The 25,159-nt window shown below is 37.9% G+C and overlaps 1 protein-coding gene across 3 annotated transcripts in view; it reads right to left on the bottom strand.

The window, feature by feature from the left end:
• Positions 1-5,774: 5,774 nt before the first annotated feature.
• MINDY3 (MINDY lysine 48 deubiquitinase 3) overlaps positions 5,775-25,159 on the bottom strand; it is a 96,641-nt gene continuing 77,256 nt past the window's right edge. For all 3 annotated transcript variants that reach the window (XM_040451325.1, XM_040451326.1, XM_040451327.1), the window contains 4 exons: positions 14,451-14,523; positions 12,996-13,083; positions 9,663-9,734; positions 5,775-7,253 (listed from right to left, as the gene is read on the bottom strand). In XM_040451325.1, the coding sequence (XP_040307259.1) occupies positions 7,104-7,253; positions 9,663-9,734; positions 12,996-13,083; positions 14,451-14,523 (383 nt within the window). In that variant the 3' untranslated portion in view covers positions 5,775-7,103. The remainder of the gene's footprint in view (positions 7,254-9,662; positions 9,735-12,995; positions 13,084-14,450; positions 14,524-25,159) is intronic.

Genomic DNA, 25,159 nt, shown 5'->3' with positions numbered 1-25,159 from the left:
GCATAATGTGTGATCTTTCCTGGAGAATGTTCCATGTGCTCTTGAAAAGAATATTTTTCTGCTGTTTTGGATAGAATGTTCTGTATATATCTGTTAAGTCCGTCTGACCTAATTTATCATTCAAAACTACTGGTTCTTTACTTTCAGTGTGGATGATGTATCCATTGATGTGAGATATTAAGGTTCCTTACTATTATTGTATTAATGTCAATTTTCCCCTTTATGTCTGTTAATATTTGCTTTATATAATTAGGTGCTCCTATGTTGGATGCATAGGTATTCACAATTGTTGTGTCCTATTGTTGGATTAATCCTTTTATCATTATGCACTGCATTTTTAAAAATCTTGTTACACTTTTTGTTTTAAAGTCTATTTTGTCTGCTGTAAGTATTGCTACCCAGGTTGTTTCCCCCCCTGCCCCCACTCTTCATTTGTATGCAATATTTTTTTCCATACCTTCACTTTCAGTCTGCATGTGTCTTTAGGTCTGAACTGAGTCTACTGGAGGCAGCATATAGATGGGTCTTTGTTCTTTTACCCACTCAGTCATCCTATGTCTTTTGATGGGAGCATTTAGTTCATTTTAAAGTAATTATTGATAGGTATGTACTTATTGCCATTTTATGTCTATTGCTTTCTGGTTGTTTTTGTAGTTCTTCTCTGTTCCCCTCTTCTTCTGTGGCTGTCTTCCATTGTTATTTGATGACTTTCTCTGGTGTTAGTTTGGATTGCTTTCTCTTTATTTTTTTTCTATATGGATTATAAGTTTTTGGTTTGTAGTTGCCATGAGATTCATATGTAGTGTCTTATGTACACAGTAGTCTGTATTAAGTTGATGGTTGCTTAAGTTTGAACCCATTCTGAAAGCACTGTTTTCCCGCCTCTGTGTTTTATGTGTATAATGTCACATTTCACATCTTGTTGTGTATAATACTCTGGTGTTTTAACCTTTATGTTAGCTTTATAAGTAGCTGATCTACTACTTTTCCTGTGTCTTTGCTTTTACCAGTGAAATTTTTTCCCTTTATAGTTTTCTTCCACTTACAGCCTGTTCTTTTTCTACTTAAAGAAGTCCCTTTGGGGTACCTGGGTAACTCATTTGGTTAAGTGTCTGACTATTTTGGCTCAGGTCATGATCTCATAGTTGTGAGATCAAGCCTCACGTTGAGTTCTGTGCTGACAGTGTGGAGCCTACTTGGGATTCTCTCTCTCTCCCTCTATCTCTGTCCCTTCCCCACTTGCTCATGTGCTCTTTCTCTCTCTCAAAATAAATAAATAAACTTAAAAAAAAAGGAGTCCCTTTCATATTTCTCGCAAGACTGGTTTAGTATTGATAAACCCCTTTATCTTTTGCTTGTCTGAGAAGCTCTTGATGTCTCCTTCAATTGTGGATGATGACCTTGCCAGGTAAAGTATTCTTGATTTTATGTTTTTTCCCCCCAACATTTTTAATAGATCATGCCACTCCATTCTGGCCTGAAAAGTTTCTGCTGATAGATTAACTGATAGCTCTGTGGGATTTCCTTTATATGTTCCTTTATATGTTCCTTTTGTTGCTTTAAAGATTTGTCTATGTTTAAGTTTTGCCATTTTGATTATTATGTGTCTTGGTGAGGACACATAATAATTGGGTTTATCTTATTTGGGGATCTCTGTGTGTACTGGATCTTGTCTGTTTCTCCAAATTGTAGAAGTTTTTAGCTATTATTTCTTCAAATAAGTTTTCTGCCCCCTTGTCTCTCTCCTTTTCTGGGATCTCTATAATAAAATGTTGCAATGCTTGATGTTGTCCCAGAGGTCCCTTAACCTATCTTCATTATTTTATTTAGGTGCTTTTAACTATTGAACTTGATTGCTTTCCATTAGTGTCTTTCAGCTAGCTGACCCACTCTTCTGCATCCTCTAATCTGCTGTTGATTACCTCTAGTGTATTTTTCATTTCAGCTTCTGTATTCTTCAGTTCTGACTGGTTCTTTTGTATTTTTTTATCTCTTGGTTGAAGTTCTGAGTTTATGTACTGTTCTCTCAAGTCCAGTGAGTAATCTTTATGACCATTACTTTGAACTCTTCATCAGGTAGATTGTTGATCTCCATTTTGTTTAGTTCTTTCTCTATGGTTTTATCTTGTTGTTTCATTTGGGAGATAGGCCTCTGTTTCCTCATTTTGTCTGACTCTGTTGGTTTGCATGTTAAGTAGGTCGGCTATGTCTTTTCATCTTCAAAGTATTGTTCATATGGAGAAGGTATCCTCTGGTTCCCTATAGTGCAATCCTCCCTGGTCACCAAAACCAGGCACTCCCAGGGGTCTCCTGTGGGCTGTGTGGGCCCCTCTGTTGTGACTGAGCCACGAGTGCTATGCACTCATTGGTAGGTAGTGTTTGTCCCCTGCATGGCTGGTTGAGAAGCCCTGCTACAGGTGCTGTGGGTGTACTGCTAGGCAGAATTTACCTACAGTGCATCTTGCTGAGGGCCTGGTTGCAGGTATGGCAGGTGCAGTGATTTTGGGGTTAGCTCGGTCCCGTCCCCAACACAGAAGGTGATTTCAAAAGGGCTTGCAGGGGCAGGCAGGTGGGTTGCATGGGGCTGGTCCACAGGGGAATGTTGTGGTGGGGCAAGCTGTGCTAGTAAGGTAGATGGGAAGTGTCAGAAGTGGCCTCACAGGCATCTGGCTATCTAGGCTGAAGGGGGGCCCAGAAAATGGCATGTGCCAGCACTGCTGTTCCTGGAGAAAGCTCCTGCAAATACTTGCCCCTATAGCATACATCCTAAAACTAGTCAGTAAATCTCCTTTACATTTAACCTAGGCAGTTTTCAAACTTTGCTTGCATTGGGTCTTGTGGTGTTACACAGCATGCTGGCTCTTTAGAGAACTGGGTTCCTATTGCCCTCTAGCTCTCTTGGAGCTAAGTCCTGCTGATTTTCAAAGTCAGACATTATAGGGGCTAATCTTTGTGGTGCAGGTCTCCAGGGATGAGGATTCCCAGTGTGGGGCTTGACCCCCTTGTTTCGTCTTGCTCATGGTATCTCTCCAGTGGTGGGTAGCCACCCTGATGGTTTGGTTCCTTACCATGTCTCTGCTCTTTTCTTTTCAACACGGCTTTCTCTTGATGACTTTAGTTGTGGAAGATCTGTTCTGCCAGTCTTCAGGTCATTTGCAGTGTGTTGCAATACATGTAGTCGTTTCTTCACTGTGTCAATGGGAAGTGGTGAGCTCAGGCCTTGTCCTTTGCCATCTTCCCTCTCCCGAGATTATTTTTAAATCATGAATAGTTTTTTGTATCAAATGCTTTTTCTCTTTTGAGATAATCATATGGGTTTCTCTTTTATATCTGTTAACATTAGAAAAAATACTGATTTTTTAAAGTCTGAAATGAACTTAATACTTCTACAATACTATGTATTGCATATAAGCACGTGTACACATACACCTGTGAATTTACTCCTGGGTTTCATATTTGTATAGGATTTTTGTGTCCATGATCATGGAAAATATTTGGTTGTAGTCTTTCTTGTGATGTCTTTTTCAGGTTCTGGGGTCCTCTCAGGGTCATTTTGGCTTCATAAAACCAATAGTTACTCTTTTGTCTATTTCCCAGGAGTACTTGTCTACAATCTGTATTCTTTTTCTCAATGTTTGGAAGCATTGCTAGTGAAGTCCTCTAGGCCAACAGTTTGCTTTGAGAGACAGCTTTAACATACTGATCAAACTCCTTTCATGGATGTGAAGTTTTCTTCTCATGTCAGTTCTGCTTTTTCAAATTAGCCCATTTCATCTAAATTTTTGAAATTATTGGTGTAAGGTGCTTCATAATACCCTTCAGTTTACCACCTAGAGAATTTTTTTTTAATTTTTTTATTTTTTTTTTTCAACGTTTATTTATTTTTGGGACAGAGAGAGACAGAGAATGAACGGGGGAGGGGCAGAGAGAGAGGGAGACACAGAATCGGAAACAGGCTCCAGGCTCTGAGCCATCAGCCCAGAGCCCGACGCGGGGCTCGAACTCACGGACCGCGAGATTGTGATCTGGCTGAAGTCGGATGCTTAACCGACTGCGCCACCCAGGCGCCCCTACCACCTAGAGAATTTATAGTTATGTTTGCTTTTTCATTCTAATCTTATTTTTCATTTTTTCTTCATCAGTCTTGCTAGGTTTACAATTTTATCAGTTTTTGTTAGTGAGCCAACGTCTAGATTTGTTTTTTTCTTGTTCTAGATGTGCTATTTCAATTTTCTCCTTTCGTCTTTATCACTGTTCAGTATTTTTTAGTATATTCACAATTACATAACCTTACCACTATCTATCCCACTTATCATCCCCAAAAGAAACTCCATTAGCAGTTTTTCTCCACTTGTTTCCCTACTCCATTTATCCTCAACCGCTGGTGACTGGTAAGCCCCTTGCTCTCTCCATGGCTTGCCCATTCTGGACATTTCACATAAATGGAATCATATATGTGGTCATTTGTGACAGTCTTCTTTAACTTATTTTAATATTTTCAAGGTTCATCTATGTTGTAGCATGTGTCAGTAATTCTTTTGTATTGTCAAATAATACTAATTGTATGTACATAATACATTTATTTATCCTTCCATTATTTGAAGGACATTTAGGCTGTTGCCAATTTTGGCTAGTATGAATAACATCACTATGAATACCTACGTAAAAGTTTTTGTGTAAATATATGTAGCTAGGATTGAATTGCCGAATCATATGCTAACTCTGTATTTAGCTTTTTGAGAAACTGTACAACTTATTTTTTTAAAGTGATTTCATCATTCATATCCCCACCCACAAGGGACCCACTTTCTCTACATCTTTGCCAAGACTTTTTATTATCTCTTTGATTTTACATATTCTACTGCGTGTGAAATGGTAATTTGTGGTTTTGATCTTCCTTATGACTAACTACGTTGAGAATCTTTTAATGTGTTTACAGTATGGCTGTATGGGCATCTGTGTATCATCTTTGGAGATACGTCTCTTCAAATCATTTGCCCATTTAAAAATACCTGTTTTTTATTTGGTATTTTAAGAAACCATTGCTTTGAGTTCAAGGTCACCAAGACTTATTCCTGTTCCTTCTGGGAATTTTATAGTTTTTAGCTTTACAATTAGACTTATGATTTTATTTTTTGCACATAGTGTGAGGTAGGAGTACAAATTCGTTCCTTTGCATGTGAATACCCTTTTCAAAAAATCTTGTTTACTTTCTTTGGTGTACTTTGGGTTTGAGATGAAAGTTTACCTTTCCAATTTCCAAGTGTTCTACTTTTCTAATGTATTTAAAGCTGTTCATGTCCAAGCACTGCTTTAGTTACATCTATAAGTTTGACCCTTGGGTTATTCAGAAGTGTACTGCTTAATTTCTAAAGTTTTAGAGATTTTTCTTGACTGCTTTATGGTCAGCATATAGTCTATCTTGGTAAGCGTCCCACAGGCATGTATAAAGAAAACGGATCCACAGTTTTTTTTTCCAGTCATGTGAGGAAAGACCCTTCCAGTCTCCCAGCTGCACCTGTAGATTGAGAAGGAGACAAGCTCTCTCCTCTGTGCTCTGTTTAAACTGTTCAGACCCAGAATTTGTAAAATGATTGTTTAATGACATGAAGTTTGGGGATGGTTGGTTAGGTAGCAATAGTAAAAAGTATACGCTATTTTGGAGGCTCAATGTTTCTGAGAAAATCTGTGCTTTTACATAATCCTATGGAATTTAGGACCCGAGTTTGTTTTATATACATTTGGAAGTAGCCAAGATTAACAACAGCCAAAAAGACATTGTACAGCTGTAATTTTAGTAGCTAGAATCACAGTCCTGAACGTAATATCACCAAAAGTCATACATAAAATCGTGTGCCACTTTTTTCTTATGCTAAAGTCTACTTATATTAGAATAGTTAACATCTATGACAATTAAATAAAACCCCAAGTAAATTCACAGAGGAAATACACCTTCAGCTAAACAGTGAAGATAAAATTTAGTTCTCTTGACAAATACTTCCCAAGTGAAGGAAAGAAACAATTTCTGGCTATTCACATTTCAAATTGCTAGGCAACAAACCTGAAGTAAATTTCTCTAGTCAGGCTAGGTCTTCTGAAGCTTTGTCTACTCAGGTTCTAGCACTCCGGGCTGGCTAAGTTATAGAGCTCTTAGGTCAGCATACGGTTTGGTCTCACTTTTCAAGGCATTTGTTGTTGAGTACATCATAGAAAGCTCAAGAACTTTCTGCTGGGCAGAAACACTGTGAAGTATTTCTTCTGAGTAGCTAATGTAAGAAATGCAAAGCTACAGTTAAAAAAAGTGTTTATTTAGACCATCCACCAGGATAATAATAAATAATGCAATATACTAATGTAATAACAGATGTTCTCATGCATTTATCACATAAATATACAAGAAAGCTGGCTTACAGGCTGCTGGGACAAATTTGGAAAAGTGTATTTGGCAATACAGTTAACAGTGTTAAGACTATCAAACAGATTCTCTTACCTATCATTTTTTTGAAATATGTTCTCTATGTATCAGTGAATAAATGGTAATGTTTCCTTACAGTTTCTACTTTTTATAAACATGCCAGAGCTAAGCCAATTGGCAAAGAATCCAGGTTGATAATTTGTTATTTATCAGTATTTCTAATGGAAACCAGATTTTAGAAAAGAAAGAAGATTGAACTCTTCTGCCTTTCCATGTGGAGGCTGAAAGAGTGCAAGCCAGGATCACTGAAATAATAAACTGTGTCTGAATGAAATAAAAACCCAAAGTAGAAGTTTATAAAGAGTAACTCTGCTCAATATACAAATACTATATAGTATTAGGATGTTTTTAATTTGATAAATGACCAATTATCCGACTGTAAAAGTGATGAACTTTGATTAAAGCTTAATTTTGCTAGTAAATTTCACATAAAGAGTTAAAATAGGGTAACCTTTAACATAAAGCTTTAAAACAAATAATTTAAACTATCTTAAACACTGAACATGTGTTTTTAATTGTTATTTACAGTTGATGATACCAGTGTATAGCTTAATGTAGCCAACCGCCTGTCCTGCATCCCTCTTTCAACATCTGCTATTACGAACTTTCTTCTACATCCGTAGGCAAGTTAGTTCAGTGAAGGAGAGCGATCTGTGGTCCACAGTAACTCAATGTATGGCCATTTGGTTTGGAGACAGCGTTTAATAGGAGTGTCATCTGTCTGTAGCATGGGATCTTCAAAACCCATAACCACTGCAGTCCCTTCAACATACATGACCTGTTGAACAAAATCAAGCCACAAAGGTCAATCACTATTCTTAGCAAATTCTTATGAGGGATATGCTGACAAACAAGGTATTGCATATTGTTTCATCTGGAACTTGAATTTTACTTTGATAGAAATTATGAGCAAGAATGCCTGCTGACTAATGGGAAAATAGATTTGGAAACGAGGGTGATAGGCATTGTAACTGAGAGCTTATCAGTTGATTTTTAGCTCATGATTTAAAGGAAACAAAAAGTCTATGTGAATCCTGAAGCACATGCAGGTTGTTTACGATAATCATCCTTTAATTAACATACACCACTTGGAAGAAATGTTTATTTATATAACGAAGGCACTGTAACAGAAACAAAGGTATATATTCTGAATTTAAAAGTGTTAGGGTTCCAGAACTGGAGGCAACTTGAATGTGTGTCAATGCAATTTGCTTAGTAGAAAATGCTTGACAGATAAAACTAACCAGGTATTTTATTTACAGTGGTAATGATCATATAAAATATACATGGGCAGTTGGCTACTGGAAGAAACTTTAATTTACAATGAACTTTTAGAACTCTCTATGAAATAATATACTAATACCCGAACTCATTAAATGGGCTCACCGTGTACATTAAATGAGTTAGTCAATTTCATTTCGTGAAGAGAAACTCAAATTATAAAAGGAACAAATACAGACCGCCTTCTTCCAAAGTACGTATAAGTATTTTTATATATTCAGTGTTGGATACACATGATTGTAATTATGTTCGTCCAATGTAAAAGCTGTAAGCTGTTGGACTAAGGAGCCCAAAGAAACAAGTTTCTGTAGAAACACATTTGCATCTTTATTTTGGTTAATCTATTTCTACTTTTGATGAAAGAAACTTGAAAAGTGTGAACTGTAGTTATACTATAATTATCAGATAGGACCTATTTTTCATAAGGAACTTCACTTGCTTCTGGCATTGGAGCAGACCTTCTTGGGCAAAGTACTAGGACCTACCTCTGTGGCCTCAGCCAGCCTGTGGTGGCTGGATCATACCCCTCCTACAGTGCCAGCATTCTAATGTTTGTTTATTGCCTCAGATATTTTTGGTAGGACCCTACCCTGTGGGAAGTAGTACTGCTCATCGTATTTCTGTTTCATATATGTATACAACTTAACAACATACATGCTTTGCTTTCTAGTACTTACATCCTGTTGTCCCATTAATACTTGATTTCGGATCTTTGTGTTAGTGAGATGCTTGTCATGAGCATGATTTGAGAACTTACTATATACAGGTAGCATGGCCGAGTAGACCAAGGACATTATTGGGAATCAGGAACTCAGTTCCAATCCCTGCTCTGCCAATGACTTGGTGAGTCACTTAATTTCCCTGTCATTGATGCCTCATCTGTAAAATATGAATAATACTTGACTTACCTTGCAGGGACTGTGTAGGCAAATAACTAATTAATGACCATACAATACCTCCTATTACAAGGTTATGTAAAACTTCAAAATCTAGAGGAAGCACTCATCAACATCTATAGCAAAAAAAAAAACAAAAAACAAAAAACTTGGATGCTCTGTTCTAATTTATCTTGTGAAAAAAATCTTTGCACTCATATTTCGTTATGAAAAAGTAACTTTCAGTCTCAGTTTTAGATTTGATGTACACTACGATTGTGTATAGCCATCCTCAATTTACTTATGAAACCAGCATGGGTATTTCAAATTAAAAAGGTATGTTAGGCTTTATTCCTTCTAATAGTAGCTAATTGAATAAATGCAAATATTCCCTATATATTTTATGTGTAAACAGAGCTAATTACCCAAACTTTTGACTTAAACCAGGTAGAACCAGAGTACATGTGGAAGTGAATCACCTGTGTGCAGTTGTCAATGATTTACAAAGGAAAGCAGCAAAGTGGAGCATGTACAAATGCAGGCTCCGGGGTAGACTACCTCAAGTGCAATCCTAGCTCTGCCATTTCCTGGCTGCTTGACCTTGACAAGCTGCTTACCTCTCTGGGCTTCCACTTCCTTCTCTGTAACATGGGGATGGATACACAAACAATACTTACTCCACAGGGAGGGTGGGAAACTTCAGATAAAACAAAGTATTTAATAGAATTCCAGGTAAATGCTCAATAAATGGTAGCTATTATGTTATTAAATACTTAAAAATATTTTCCTCAATCAAAAATCTTACCATTACCCCTTTCTTAATTTAAACAGATCAGTAACTATCATTGGGTGAAACTTGGTTTGGTAATATCTCTATAGCAGAGAGCAATAAAACATATGCAGATCAAGTTAGCTGTTTTGTCACAGTGAAACTATTGTTCCAAAACTCCAATGAGGATCTCAATGACTAACATATACTGAATATATTTACCAACTCAGGTGAAGACAAATTACTATGAGAATTATCATACCTTTTCATTATAATTTGACTGCTTCAATCCATTGTAGTGATAGACAGTAAACGACTCTGGACCACTGGAACCCTATTATAAATAAAAGACTATTAAAACTTTATACTTTGATATTCGGCAATTTCTAATTAGCAGTTGAAACGAAAACACAAGTTGCTTAAATCCCTACTCTTTGGCGAATTGTTTGATAAAGCAAGAAACTTACTAGACGTCATCTACCAGAAAACCTAAGAGCTGAACTAGCTGCTTCTGGGGAAGAGGTTGCAAAGTGGGAAAGTATTTATTTTTATTATAAGCTCTTCTATACTAGTTTATATTTTTAACTGTGTGCCATGCATTAGTGTATATTTTCTTAAAGGATAAGACTCCAAAACACCCGTATGTTTCGTAAAATATTATCTCTGCCTTTTTTTTTCCTGGTTGTAAATAATTTGTTCCTCTCCATAACTACCTAAGAACAGTAACGTCACTTTTTGTCAACCTGCAGTCAACAGCTAGACATCAGCACTTCTCATTTGGCTCACAATATCAAATTAGGGGTTTCCACACCACCCACTTCATCTAAATACTGTCAATTTTTAAATAGCGAAAAGAGCCTTGTGGGAAATGAAAAGCAAAACTATAGCGTTCAGAGCCTATAACAGCATCCAATAAAGAAAGGAAACTTTCAGGAATGTCTGATGATGTTAGCTCAGCTGCCTTATCCTGGGTTCTCAGCTAAAGATCAAGTTCAATTCTCTGAACTGGTGCATTCAAGGCCATCAGTGGCCTGGCCCCACCAAGCGCACCTGGCTCCAGTGATTTCCCACAGGGCTTGTGGCCTTGTTTTCCTTGCCGTATTGGATACAAGGATGCACATGGGACAGAAGCTGGTCCTGCAGTCTGCCTTAGAATTTGTTCGTTTTGGAATGTAGAGAAGAGAGATGCTAGGAATGCTGGCAAGGATGGGAGAGGGCCCGACTGCCTGCCTGGAGGCTCGCTACTTCAGTTCTTGAGTTTGTCTAAGCTACCCCCCGCAGCTCTGACCTTTCCCCTGACTTCAGTCAATTCAGGCTGTGCTTTGCAATGAAGCATCCTAAAATACAGGACCTAGTCTATCTTTTCAGCTGAATCTCCGGCTATTCACTTTTCTGAATTCTCTGTTAGGACAGACATATTAGTCATTTCCCATGAAAAGACCTGGTGTGCTCAGCTCTTGGCACATTCATTTTTTAAAAACTCCTTTCTTCTCATTTTTCAAGGTCTAATAAATCTAAGTTTTCTACCAAAAATTCTATCCCACTCAAAATGCTTTACAAGAAATAGAAAAATAACTTGATCATTTTCTTAATTGTTTACATCAGTCAATATAATTAGTTACTTAGATAATTTGGCTGCTTATTTTTCAGAGTTAATGTACTTTAACTTAGAAAGTATTTCACTGTCCTGGCTACACAATCTATATTCTTTAGTTCCACCTAACAATTGGGAGAAAATACTGAAATACCAGCAGAAGGTAGGGTGACATGGTGGCAAAGTACCTACTCTGGACTCCTCAATCAGCCACGGTCTAACTGTATGACCTCAAGCATTTTTCTGAAATTCTCTAATCCTCAACTTCCTCATGGCTAAAATGGGTGAAAATAGCACCTAATTTATAAGACAGTACCTCATGCACAGTTGTGAGCTCAAAAAATGGTAGCTGCTTCTGCGATTATTAACAAATTGCCTTGAAATGCTTACCTGTATTCCACCCGCCCTCCCCTCCAATCTGCCTCTCCTTGAGGCAAAGAAAGGCTCTTCCCTACTGCCTACTTTAAGCATTTGTAGAGATTACAGAAGTTAGAGAAATGTTTTCCTGGCTGTCCTTCTGAGCCCAGTTTTACAACTTTACTGAGTGTTACCATATTGATGTGTTGGGTACAAAGCAGTATAAATGAATGTGACTAGGTGGGGATGTGACAAGTCTTCCTCTGAAGCAGCAGGTCTCAAACAATGGCACCATTAGAATCCTCTGGAGGGCTTCTGATTCCCTAGGGCTGGGGATGAACCCAAGAATCTGCATTTCTGACAAGCTCTGGAAGATTACATTTTGAAAGGCAAGGGGACTAAATTTATCTTTAATTAGCTCAAGGAATAGTACAATTAAATGTTCTTGAACTAATGAGTTCTTAGAATACTTGTAAGTCCTATCATGTAATTAATTACATCTAAGATGTATATTTCCAAAAGACATGGTAACTATCCCCCTTCATTTACATTTCGCCAGCACTTTTCAAAATCCTGCCCTAAATTTAGTGCAATTTTTAATTTAATGCTATAAAGTGCTATAACTTACTGAACATTTATTAAGCTGTCTAAAACAGAGTATTAGGTTCCAGAAAAGAACTTTCAGAAAACGCTGGTAGTTGGGAGTGTGAACAGATTGGCCATCACAACCCAGTGGACATTCTAGTCATGTCCGGAAAAAGAAAAATTTTTTTTCATGAAGCATTTACCCAAATTTTGAGAAGTCTAATAGAGATCTTGTGATAAAGTTACTTTTTGAAATTCACCCCACTTTCTTTACTCATGGTAAGCGATCCAGATTTAGAAAATGTGGGTTCCTTTTTCTTTTTTAATTACCGAGGGTGAATGTCAGTAATATCGTCTACTCTGTTAAAGATAATTTAAACCTGAAATATCAAATTAACAATTCTATCTTGACATTTTCCCTCCATTATTTTGTTCTAATTTTGCTTCTTGACAGTATGTCTCCTTTGTAAGACAGGTGAAAGAGAAACTGGCATTTCTATTGAAACAATAATCTTTAACTTAAGCCAGGCTGGTATCTGATGAAATGATCCTCATACACCTGACTCAAGTATTTGGTTTAGCAGTAAAATCCTTCACTGGGATAGGAAGCATGAAGAAGACAGGCAGAGGCTGTACAACTGGCTTTGTCAACGATGCGGATGGAACACATGTCCTAACGGCTCCACTCAAAGGTTCTTCTTTCACTCAACTAAAATTCTCCTGGACCTTAGCAGTTTCCACTACATATGAACCTCTTTATCTTTATTTAAACGTATTTAAAAATTGTAAAACGATGCAGACCATCTATGAACAACAGTGACCTGAGAGAAGGAAAATAGGGGTGCAAGTGGATAAAGAGCATCTTTGTCTTTTTACTCCACATACTTCTGAATGTTATGCTTCCTCTAGAAGAACAGTATCATGGTATGTATATACTGATGTGCGTCCATTTTTCCACTACCCCCACCCCGCAAGTGTTGCATTACTGTACTGAAACAATCAAAAAACGCTCATCCCAATGGGACAAAACCATTAAGTGAATTTCTTCAACCATGTTACCTGATCAGGAAAAAATTCTTGGAGGAATGGACCCAATAATATGATTCCTAATCCTTCTGGATCTAATTTATTCTTCATGAGATTTATACTATAGGAAGAAGAAGAAGAAAAAAAAGGAAAACAGTGGATACCAAAGGAAAAAAAGCTCACTTTTCTTCTTTCATGAGTAAATTACTAGCACTGTAACACATCTCACTGCCAAAAATCATAAGAACTGTTCTTTTTAGACCCTTAATGACAAATACACAGGAATGACATCTAATTTGCCAAAACTTGGTTATTTTTAAACCAGAGTGATCTGTTACTATTTAGAATTTAAATTACGATGATGACTTTGGAATATTGTTCCTTATTAGGTAAAGTAATTTAAAAACCTCGGCTTATAAACTCAGGCTTATAACCTCCCAAAGGCAAATTCTCTTTGCTTCATAGGTATGTCTGCATTTAACAATCAAATGAAGCACTTAACCTTAAAAAATGTTTATTTTAAGCTCAAAGAGAAAAAAGAACAACATCGAAAGGCAGTGCTACATCAGATAATCAGAAACACCTCTAAAAATCTTACCTTTAAGAACCAAATGAGAGGGAACCTTGAAATTCTTAGTCAATGTAAGCTGAAGGGTAAAGAGGTAGGATAATTCTCAAAGAGCTCAAGTGCAGTGACTTAGAGCAGGGGCAAGGACCATATCGTTTCAGGAGCAGCCTGGATTGAAGGCTGCTTTGCTTGGCCCTTAACATGCAGGTGTAGCCAAGGCTGGTGAAAGGTGTTATATGTAACCAGAAAGAAGGCAAAGTTTTAAAAGTGAAAATGGTCTTTTTAGAAAATTTTCATTTTCCACCTTCTCTCCCAAGTTATAAATGCCAGGTTAATTATACCTTATTATATATGCTATGCAAAGGGTAAGACATTTGAATGTCTGAGTAAGGGCAGCAGGTTAGGACATGAAACAAATAGACAAGGTCATATTTAATATGTTTAATTCATTAATCCTTAATAGGGTCCTGTTAGTTTATAGGCCATCACATATTATAAATGTGACTGGACCAATATACAGAATGAAGAACTCAGTCCAATCTGTCAGCTACTTCTAGAAAAACAATCTAACTCAAGTGTACTAACTTCACAATTCAAGGTATGTTATGTACTCTGATGAAAAAAGGAAAATTAGGTAGATGATATACAGCCACCTATGTAAGAATACGGGGAAAAAAACACCACAAAACTTTTTCCCTCCTTTCCCTAAGAATTGTCAGTAACCAAAATTGCCTGAATTCAGTTTTCTTTGGCAAATTACAGTGATAGAAACAAGATGGTCTCCACTTGGAAATCAGTTTAGCACACAGAGAGTAATTAGGATTATACCATTTATTGGACTAGTTCACCTACTTCAACTTCTAATGTTTTAAAAGCAATAGAGTCTGAGTCACTTAAATAACACTTCCTATTTAGCTTACTATTCAGGATCTGAAACGAGGTCCAATGCTTTCATCACATCTTCTAGAAGTGATTCAGGTATGAATCCATTATCTGGGGAAAAAATTAGCAAAAACATTTTGGAATAAGAGTTTTGCCAAGACCTGCTATGAGAAAAACCATGTAAGAGGCAATTGTGGTTATTGTTACCAGACACTCTCTTCTTTTAGTTTTCTTGGGCACAGAGGCAAAGATTCATTTTAAGGTGAGCTTCTAATAAAAAAATTCCACATGCCTTCTACCTGAGAATTCCAAGGAGACTTTAAAGCCAAATGACTTCTTAAACAGGCTTACAAATTTCAATGAAAAGAAGTTTCTTTCTCTATTTAAAGTTACGGTAATTATTTAATAATTAGGTATGTCTGTGAATAAAACAATGTGAACTTTTATATTCCCTTTAAGAAATCCAATGAAAATCATTCTTTACCAACAAATTCCTTTAGTTATAACGTCATTTAGCTTTTTGAAAGAATGTTAATTATGAGCTGTTATTTAGGTATTTGACAATATAAGACTGAGAGCTATCCCTGTAACAGACTTGATTTAAAAAGCCATAGATTTAATGGGAAAAATTCAAAAGTTGAAATTCAGAATAGAATCAAATGGTTGATGAAGACTAGTTTGTGGAAAATATTCCTTTTCTTGGGCTTGTTGAGGGAACAGCATTGGGAAATGGCCCAAATTCAGATGAGGCAATGGAACATGACACACAAAGAAAGCGTGTAGGTCAGTCTGAAATCACAGTTTTAACAAGCAAGTTCATTGCCTTAAATGTGCAGTGCCTGAGTTTCTCTACCCATTTACTCATTCTTGAAGACTGTTTCAGCTTTAAATCAACTTCCAACACAATATCCTTTTCAGGAATTAGATAAGTTAAAAACAAAGTCTTTTCATGGATAACAAGATGTACAAAAGCCATGCTTCCGTAATTCTACAGAATAAAATGTAGCTGTTCTTTCACGATGTGGCATATACTCTGTCTCTATCAGAAAGGAAATGAAGACTTTAAAGTCTTAAACCTCTCAGGTAGATGCTTACCCATTTGAAGCAAAACTGGCCTGGACTCAAGGCAAAGAATCATTTAGGATAATTTAAAAAGTACAGTTTTAAAAAGTGAAGGTTTAATTCCAAATTGTCAAGTTATCAATTTTGAGGTATACAGAGTAAACTCATTTCAAGGTACTTGTGAAAGGACTCGAGCTCTGTAAGCCTAACACTGATGAGTTTGAAAAGCAATCTGCTTAGCTAAGTCAGAGCTAAAACCAGCACTCGAAATGTAAAATAGGGTTTGGCCACTCGCTGACAAGAACGTTTCTCGGTATCGGTTTCCCTGTTTTCCAGCTATCATGTATGTCCACTTGAGAGAAACCCTCTGTATTACAGTGTTCTCCATGAGCACTGAATGCTGGGCAGTTTTCTCTCTTCTTGCCATAACTGGAACCTTGGCTAACTGACTGTATAATCTATGCAAAGAACAACCAGGAAAACAAACAACCTTTTTGGCTCAACTGTGATTAACCTCAAGCATAAACATTCCAACATATTTTTAAGATACCTACGAGTATCTTAAACACAGACATTCTGGAGAATAACAGTCACCAGCAAGCCAGTATTCTACATTTGGTACATACAGTACTTTAAAGCTAGATGGTAATGTAATTTTCAAAGACTTTTACTATACTCAGGATGAGAAGAGGCGACTTGGAAATTGCTTACCTTTTTAAAACCTTACTTTTGATGTTACTTTATTCTTTAATCATATCAAATCAAAAATCAGACAAATTCTTTAAGAAATTCTTAAGTCTGAAAGCAAATGAAACTTAAATCATCTAGTATTTAGGCAACAAATTCCTTGAAGAATATGGAAATAGAGACACTGATAAGATCTCAAGACAGCAGAGGGAAATGTGAGTACCATTTGCTGACTAAACAAACCTAAGAAACACCCTAGAGCTTGAATGCATCGCTAAATTAAGCAGATAAACATAAAATGGACTTCCATTGGTTTTAAAGCTCAGAAGAAGGGGGACCAGGAGGTGGGAGAACACAAGAGAGTGTACCAGTTGTGATCCTAAGCACAACTCCTAAGCAGTTACCATGTAAATATTTGAATATGATTAAACTGTGTTTGAAAGGACTTGAAGGGGGAAAAGCTGTGTGTTTAAAAATTAGAATTTGAGGGGGGGGGTGCCTGGGTGGTTCTGTCTGTTAAGTGTCAGACTCTTGATCTCAGCTCAGGTCATGATCTCACAGTTCGTGAGTTCAAGTCCCATGTAGGGCTCTGCACTAACAGCCCGGAGCCTGCTTGGAATTCTTTCTCTGCCTCACTCATGCTATCTATCTAGTGAATCGATAAGTCAATAAAAAATAAATTATTTTTATCAAAAGCTTGTAAAAAGCATCAAGTTCCTAAAGGCTGAGCAGAGGAATAACTCAATGTAAAAAATCAGTGATGCAGAAGAACGGTAGTTCAGTGAGTAATTTCCTAAGCTAAAAAACATTTGCACCAATCATGATTTCTGTTCTGAAAGACAACAGACTTGCCCATCTTATGCTGCAGATGGAAAGCAAGTATCAGGAATTAACAGAGAAGACAGGAGATTGCTTGTGAGGAGATGGGGGTTAGGGTTGGGCAGAACATGACAGCCCTTAGGACCGTACATATTCAAACCACTGTAGGTGTAAGAGAGTCAAGTTTCTTGGGAATAGAAAATAAAACTGAGATTTAAAGATGTTTAACGCCATTTATTTAGTCAAATAATTATTTTTACTAAATGTTGTGTTGTATTATACTTTACCTAATCTTATTAAAAATGTAAGGGGAGGAGTTAAGAAGGTGGAGAAGTGGGGGGATGAGGTCAGATCACTTGGCACACTCAGGACATCAATCTGTGGAGTGGCACAAGGAACTCAACAATGGGAGGGAGACAGCTTGGCAGGAGGAGGTGCCTGTATGTGAACTGGGGGAGATAAAAGGATGTAGGTATGGAGAGGAGGGAACCCCTTCTGTGGAGACACAAAAGGGAAAGACAGACTGTGAAACTGCAGTACTGAGTTAGTACAAGAGGAAAACCTCTCCGGACCACAGACTGGGGAACAAGAAATACGGAGAGTGACAGTTTCTATTTTGCAAACAGACTTAGGAGCTGAAGAATGGAGGTTTCAAAAGTGTGCAGCTTTCTCCAGACAGGAAATGCCCCCGTGTGCATGCCTGTGGGGAGGGGAGCCAGCGGGGGGGGGGGGGGGGGGGGCGGGATGCGGTAGGGATCTCAGGGGCACAGGGGAAAGAATAGTCTCCTTCCTCCAGGAATGTGGGAGGAGGGTTTATTGCCTCTCTAAGGGCAAAAGACCCTGCAGGCGCCAGCCAAAGGCCTTTCATCAGCAGGACGGAGTAGTGCCACCTGGAACCAGGGGTGCGGGATCCTTTCAGACATCAGGTTTTGTATCCCGGCTGAGGCCTAGGAGGCTGGGGAGACAGTGGAGCAGGACAGGCTGAGTGCCCGCTCTGTGAGGGCCGCCACTACAGTGTGGTTTGACACACTTGGTCCGGGGAAGGGAGACTGCGGTGGGAGACCAAATTTTCTCCCCATCACCAACACAGTGGGGCTTCAGGGAATAGGCCAGAAAGGACAGCGGCCCCTAGTGGTGGCAGGACCCGCTTACACCAAATCCTGCCCCGCCGTGCCTGGTAACTGCTTATCTACTGACACTGACAGAAACCAGACAGCCTCTCCTCCAAACCAGCACAGCCACTGATCCCTGGCACCAACAGACAACTATTATTTTTGTTTTATATTTATATTTATGTTTGTTTAATCAGGCGTTTTCACTCTATTCTTTTTACACCTTTTATATATCTCCTTTATTTTCTTTTCACTCTATGGATTAAGCCAAGCACTTTTTTTTTTTTTTTTTTTTTTTTAATTTTAGCTTCTCAGCTTGGTCTTTTTCCCCCCAACTTTCATTTTTCTCTTTGTTTGGGATCAGGCTCCCCCTCCCTTTCCTTTTTTCCAGGGTTACTTCAACGAACAAATCAAAGCACACCTGGCAGAGGGTCCAAGCACTCCACCACTATAAGCAAGGGACAGCTTTGCAGAGGACTGAGCAGCCAAAATACAACAGAATACGTGCAACACACTCGAAAAACACTTCCTGAAAAGCCAGGCCCTGGACAATGTATTACTCCTTTTTAATATAGTAGTACTCACAGGTGCAGGACACATAACAAACTTTTAAAACATGTAAAAGACAAAAACCTGGCCAAAATCCCAAAATGGAAGAATTCTCATTAAAAGAAAATCCGGGAAGAAATGATAGCCAGAGAATTGCCCAAAACAGATATAAACAATATATCTGAACAAGAATTGAGAATAGCAGTCTTAAGGCTATCAGCTGGGGTTGGGAAAAAAACATAGAAGACAGCAGGCAATCTATTGTTGCAAAGATCAAAGACATAACTAGTTATGATCAATTAAGAAATGCTATAAATTAGATGCAAAATAAACTAGCCACATTGACAGCAAGGATGGAAGAAGCAGAGGAGAGAACAGGTGAAACAAGATAAAATTCTGGAAAAGGATGAAGCTGAAAAAAAGAGGGAAAGGAAATTACAAGATCACAAGAGGAAAATTAGAGAGCTAAGTGATTCCAGGAAACAAAATAATATCCATATCATAGGAGTTCGAGAAGAAGAAGAGCAAGAGAAAGGGGCAGAAGGTTTATTTGAACATATTATAGCTGAGAACTTCCCCAATCTGAGGAAGGGAACAGGCATCCAAGAGTCACACAGAACTCCCTTCAAAATCAACAAAAATAGGTCAACACCATGACATAGAGAAACTGGAAAAATACAAAGATGAAAAGAGAATTCTGAAAGCAGATAGGGACCAATGGGCCTTAACCTACTAGGGTAGATTCATAAGGTTAGTACCAGTCCTGTCCACTGAAACAGTGTCAGAAGACATAGGGTATCAGACTGGATTAAAAAAACAAACAAACAAACAAAAAAGATCCATCTATATTCCGCCTACAAGAGCCTCATTTTAGACCTGAGGACACCTGCAGATTGAAAGTGAGGGGATGGAGAACCATCTATCATGCTAATGGATGGCAAAAGAAAGCCAGAGTAGCCATACTTATATCAGACAAACTAGATTTTCAAACCAAGACTATAATGTAACAAGAGATGAAACATTATATCATAATTAAAGGGTCTATCCATCAAGAAGAGCTAACAATTGTAAACGTGAAAGTACCCAATATATAAATCAATTAATTACAAATGTAAACAAATGTACAGATAATAATACCATAATTATAGGGGACTTTAATACTCCACTTACAACAATCATCTAGGCAGAAAATCAATAAGGAAACAACAGCACTGAATGACCATTGGACCACAGATGGACTTAACAGATATATTCAGAACTTTTCATCCAAAAGCAGAATACACATTCCTCTCGAGTGCACATGGAACATTCTCCAAAATAGATGACATGCTGGATCACAAAACATCCCTCAAAAAGAATGAAAAGACTGAGATTATTATACCATGCCTATTTTCAGGTCACAACACTATGAAACTTGAAATCAACTACAGAAAAATGTGGAAAGCCCTCAAATGCATGGAGGTTAAAGAACATCCTACTAGGGGCATCTGGGTGGCTCAGCTGATTAAACGACCAACTCTTGATTTTGGCTCATGTCATGATCTCATGGTTCATGAGTTCAAGCCCCATATTGGGCTCTGTGCTGGAAGCATGAAGCCTGCTTAGGATTCTCTCTCTCTCTCTCTCTCTCTCTCTCTCTCTCTCTCTCTCTCTCCCTCCCCCTCCCCTGCTCATGCTGTCTCTGTCTCTCTGAGGATAAATAAATAAAAACTTAAAAAAAAAAGAACATTCTAATAAAGAATGAACGGGTCAACCAGGAAATTAAAGAAGAAATTAAAAAAATATATAGAGGCAAATGAAGATGAAAACATTTTGACAGTCTAAACCCTTTGGTATGCAGCAAAGGCAGTTCTAAGAGGAAAATACATTGCAATTCACACCTATCTCAAGAAGCAACAAAGGTCCCCAATACACAACCTAACTTTACACCTAAAGGAGCTAGAAAGGCAGTAGCAAAGAAAGACCAAAGCCGGCAGAAGAAGAGAAATAATAAAGATTAGAGTTGAAATAAACCATACAGAACCCAAAAGAACCAGTAGAACAGATTAATGAATCTAAGAGCTGTTTTTTTAAAAGAGTAAACAAAATTGATAAAACCCCCTAGCCAGACTTCTCAAGAAGAAAAAGAGAACCCAAATAGATAAAATCACAAATGAAAGAGATCACAACCAACACCACAAAAATACAATTATTAAAGAATACTATGAAAAATTATATGCCAACAAAGTGGATAATCTGGAAGAAATGGACAAATTCCTAGACACTCACATACTATCAAACTCAAATGGGACGAAATAGAAAATTTTACCAGACTCACGACAAGCCAAGAAATCAAATCGGTGATCAAAAATCTCCCAATGAGTAAGAGTCCTGAGCCAGATGGCTTCCCAGGGGAATTGTACTGGAAGCAGTGTTAATACCTATTCTTCTCAAACTGTTGCAAAAAGGGAAAAGCTCCCAGACTCGTTCTATGAAGGCAGCATTACCTTGATTCCCAAACTAAAGACCCCAAACTAATGTCCCAAACTACAGATATTACAGGCCAATATCCCTGATGAACAGGGATGCAAAAATTCTCAACAAGATACTAGAAAATCAAATTCAACAGTATATTAAAAGAATTATTCACCAAAAATTAAGTGGGATTCATTTCTGGGCTGCAGAGCTGGTTCAATATTTGCAAATCAATCAATGTGATATATCACAATAGAAGAAATGAGAAGAACCATGTGATCCTGTTAATAGATGCAGAAAAAGCACTTGACAAAATACAGCATCCTTATTTTTTTTTCTTCATGTTTTTTTATTTATTTTTGAGACAGAGACAGAGCATGAGCAGGGAAGGGGCAGAGAGAGAGGGAGACACAGAATCTGAAGCAGGCTCCAGCTCTGAGCCATCAGCAGAGAGCCCGATGCAGGGATCGAAATCACAGACTGTGAGATCATAACCTGAGCCGAAGTAGGACGCTCAACCAACTGAGCCACCCAGGCGCCCCTACAGCATCTTTCTTAATAAAAATTCTCAAAGTCAGGATAGAAGGAACATACCTTAACATCATAAAAGCCACATATGGAAGGTCCACAGCTAATATCATCCTCCATGGGGAAAAACTGAAAGCTTTCCCCGGGATCAGGAACATGACAGGGATGTCTACTCTTACCACTGTTTAATAGTGTTGGAAATCCTAGCCTCAGCAATCAGACAACAAAACGAAATAAAAGGCATCCAAATCGACAAAGAAGTCAAACTTTCACTCTTTGCAGATGGCATGATACTCTATGCAGAAAACCCGAAAAAACTCCACCAAAAAACTCCTAGAGCTGATACAGGAATTCAGCAAAGTCACGGGATATAAAATCAACGTACAGAAATCGGTCGCATTTCTGTACAACAATGAAACAACAGAAAGAGATATCAGGGAGTTGATCCTATTTACAATTGCATCAAAAACCATAAAATACCTTTTACCTAACCAAAGAGATAAAAGATCTGTACACTGAAAACTACAGAAAGCTTATGAAATAAATGGAAGAAGACACAAAGACACGGAAAAACATTCCATGCTCGTGGATAGGAAGAACACATATTGTTAAAATGTCAATACTACCCAAAGCAATCTATACATTCAATGCAATCCCAATCAAAATAGCACCAGCATTCTTCACAGAGCTATAACAAATAATCCTAACATTTGTATGGAACCACAAAATATCCCCAATAGCCAAAGTAATGTTGAAAAAGAAAACCAAAGCTGGAGGCAACACAAGCTCAGACTTCAGCCTGTATTACACAGCTGTAATCATCAAGACACTATGGTATTGGCACAACAGACACACAGACCAATGGAACAGAAGAGAGAACCCAGAAATGGACCCACAAACGTATGGCCAACTAATCTTCAACAAAGCAGGAAAGAGTATCCAATGGAAAAAAAGACCATCTTTTTAATAAGCAAATGGTTCTGGGAGAACTGGACAGCCACATGCAGAAGAATGAACCTGGACCTCTTTCTTACACATACACAAAAATAAACTCAAAATGGGTGAAAGACCTAAATGTGAGACAGGAAACCATCAAAATCCTACAGGAGAAAACAGGCAACCTTTTGGACCTTGACTGCAGCAACTTCTGGAAAAGATGTTTGCAAATGACATACTGGATAAAGGTTTTGTATCCAAAATCTGTAAAGAACTTACCAAACTTGACACCCAAGAAATAAATGATCCAGTGAAGAAATGGGCAGAAAACATGCAGAGACACTTTTCCAAAAAAGACATGCAGATGGCAGACACACGAAAAGATGCTCAACGTCGCTCATCATCAGGGAAATACAAATCAAAAGCACATTGAGATACCACCTCACATTGGTTAGAACAGTTAAAGTTAAATCAGGAAACAACAGATGCTGGCGAGGATGTGGAGAAAGGGGATCTCTTTTGCACTGTTGGTGGGAATGCAAGCTGGTGCAGCCACTCTGGAAAACAGTATGGAGGTTCCTCAAAAAAATTAAAAATAGAATTACCCTATGACCCAACGATTGCACTACTAGGAATTTATCCAAAGGTTACAGGAGTGCTGATTAAAGGGGCACATGCACCCCAATGTTTATAGCAGCACTGTCAACAATAGCCAGAGTAAGGAAAGAGCCCAAATGTCCATCGATGGATGAATGGATAAAGATGTGGTATATATATACAATGGAGTATTACTCGGTGATAAAAACAATGAAAGCTTGCAACAACATGGATGGAACCGGAGGGTATTATGCTAAGTGAAATTAGAGAAAGACATCTTATGACTTCACTCATATGTGGAATTTGAGAAACTCAACAGATGAAATAGGCGAAGGGTAGGAAAAATAAGATGAAAACAGAGAGGGAGGCAAACCATAAGAGATGCTTAAATACAGAGAACAAACAAGGTTGCTGGAGGGTGTTGGGTGAGGGATGGGCTAAATGTGCCACGGACAATAAGGAGGGAACTTGTTGGGATGAGCACTGGGTGTTATACGTAAGAGACTGGATTCTACTAATGAAGCCAAGACTATACTGTAGGCTAACGAACTTGAGCATAAATTAAAAAAAAATTTACTAACATATAGCTGCAATTTAATAGAACACATAGAAAAAAGTACTTTTGTCATTAGGCTAAGTTACGACATTTTCCTGTTTCAGTGTTCCTTGGCCTCTTCACCTTAGTGTTACTACTGGTTTGTTCATCTGGCTCCCTGATAGATAGGAGCTCCTGCACTGCAGCGATTCCCTAACCCCAGAGCTAGCACAGTGCTTGACACAACTTGCGCTCAAGAACATTTGTCACATTTAATTATTCAACCTAGTCCTAACTTCATGTTTCAACAAAGTACTCCATCCAGGCACCTTGGTTCAACCAGAAATGCTTTGTAAACATATTAAGTTCAGAAAGAAGGGAGTACTCTATGGCTTCTCCTGCAGAACCCTTTTATTACAAATGATAGAAAAGCTACAAAACAAACATGGTGGTGGGATATGGAAAAACTATGGCTGGGCACCTAAAACAGAGTGATAAGTGTGCGACCACAAGGTAAAGTGTTGCAGTGACAAAAGGGGGAAAAGGGGAAGCAACAAAGGAACAGAGAAGAAAATGGTATCATTTCAGAGGAATAGAGAAGACTGAACAAAAGGCAATTTCTGGAGAATGTCTAAGGACTGATGAATAGTAAACAGTCTCTAAGTAAAATTATTCTCAAAGGTTACACAAATGCAGCACACTAAAATCAGACAAAAGATGGCAATCTATCTCATCAACTTAAAAAAATAGCATTTAAAGGGCTCTTTTTATATCAAAAAATAGAGCCCTGGCCCAAACAAGGTTGCCTCCCGAAATATAATTATACCAGGGAGGGGCGCCTGGGTGGCTCAGTCGGTGAAGCATTCGACTTTGGTTCAGGTCACGATCTCATCATTTGAGTTTGAGCCCCACATTGGGCTCTGTGCTGACAGCTCAGAGTCTGGAGCCTGCTTCAGATTCTGTGTCTCCCTCTCTCTCTGTGCTTCCCCCACTCGTACTCTCTCTTTCTCACTCACTCAAAAAAATAAAATGTAAAAAAAAATTAATTATACAAGGGAAAAGAAAGAGACTAAGAGAAAATAAAACAAATCCCATGGTGTGTAATGCAGAAACTTGTGTCTGTCATTTCAAATACCATTTATGTAGAATTCAGTGCTTTGAAGGAAACTGAATAAGCTCTATATGCCACTTTTTTTTTTTTTTTTAACAACATGGTCAATTTACAGAGTAACTGAATAACCATGTAAACTAGATATAAGTCCATTTTAGGGAGGAGAAAACTGAGGTTAGGAACGTTCCCAAAATCACACAGCTGAGTAACAGAGGTAGGATTTGAATCCAGGCTGTCTGATACCAACAGAAGTGTCTTTAGCAGTTTAGAAAGACATTTTACTTTTAATTTTTAATTGTAGTTGATATATGCTATCAAATTAGTTTCAGGCATTAAACAGTGATTCAATAATTCTAT

The sequence above is a fragment of the Herpailurus yagouaroundi genome, unplaced genomic scaffold (genome assembly GCF_014898765.1).
Source record: "Herpailurus yagouaroundi ecotype Mexico unplaced genomic scaffold, PumYag 203, whole genome shotgun sequence".
Classification (NCBI taxonomy): Eukaryota; Metazoa; Chordata; class Mammalia; order Carnivora; family Felidae; genus Herpailurus; species Herpailurus yagouaroundi.
This window is presented reverse-complemented; position numbering and strand designations above follow the sequence as displayed.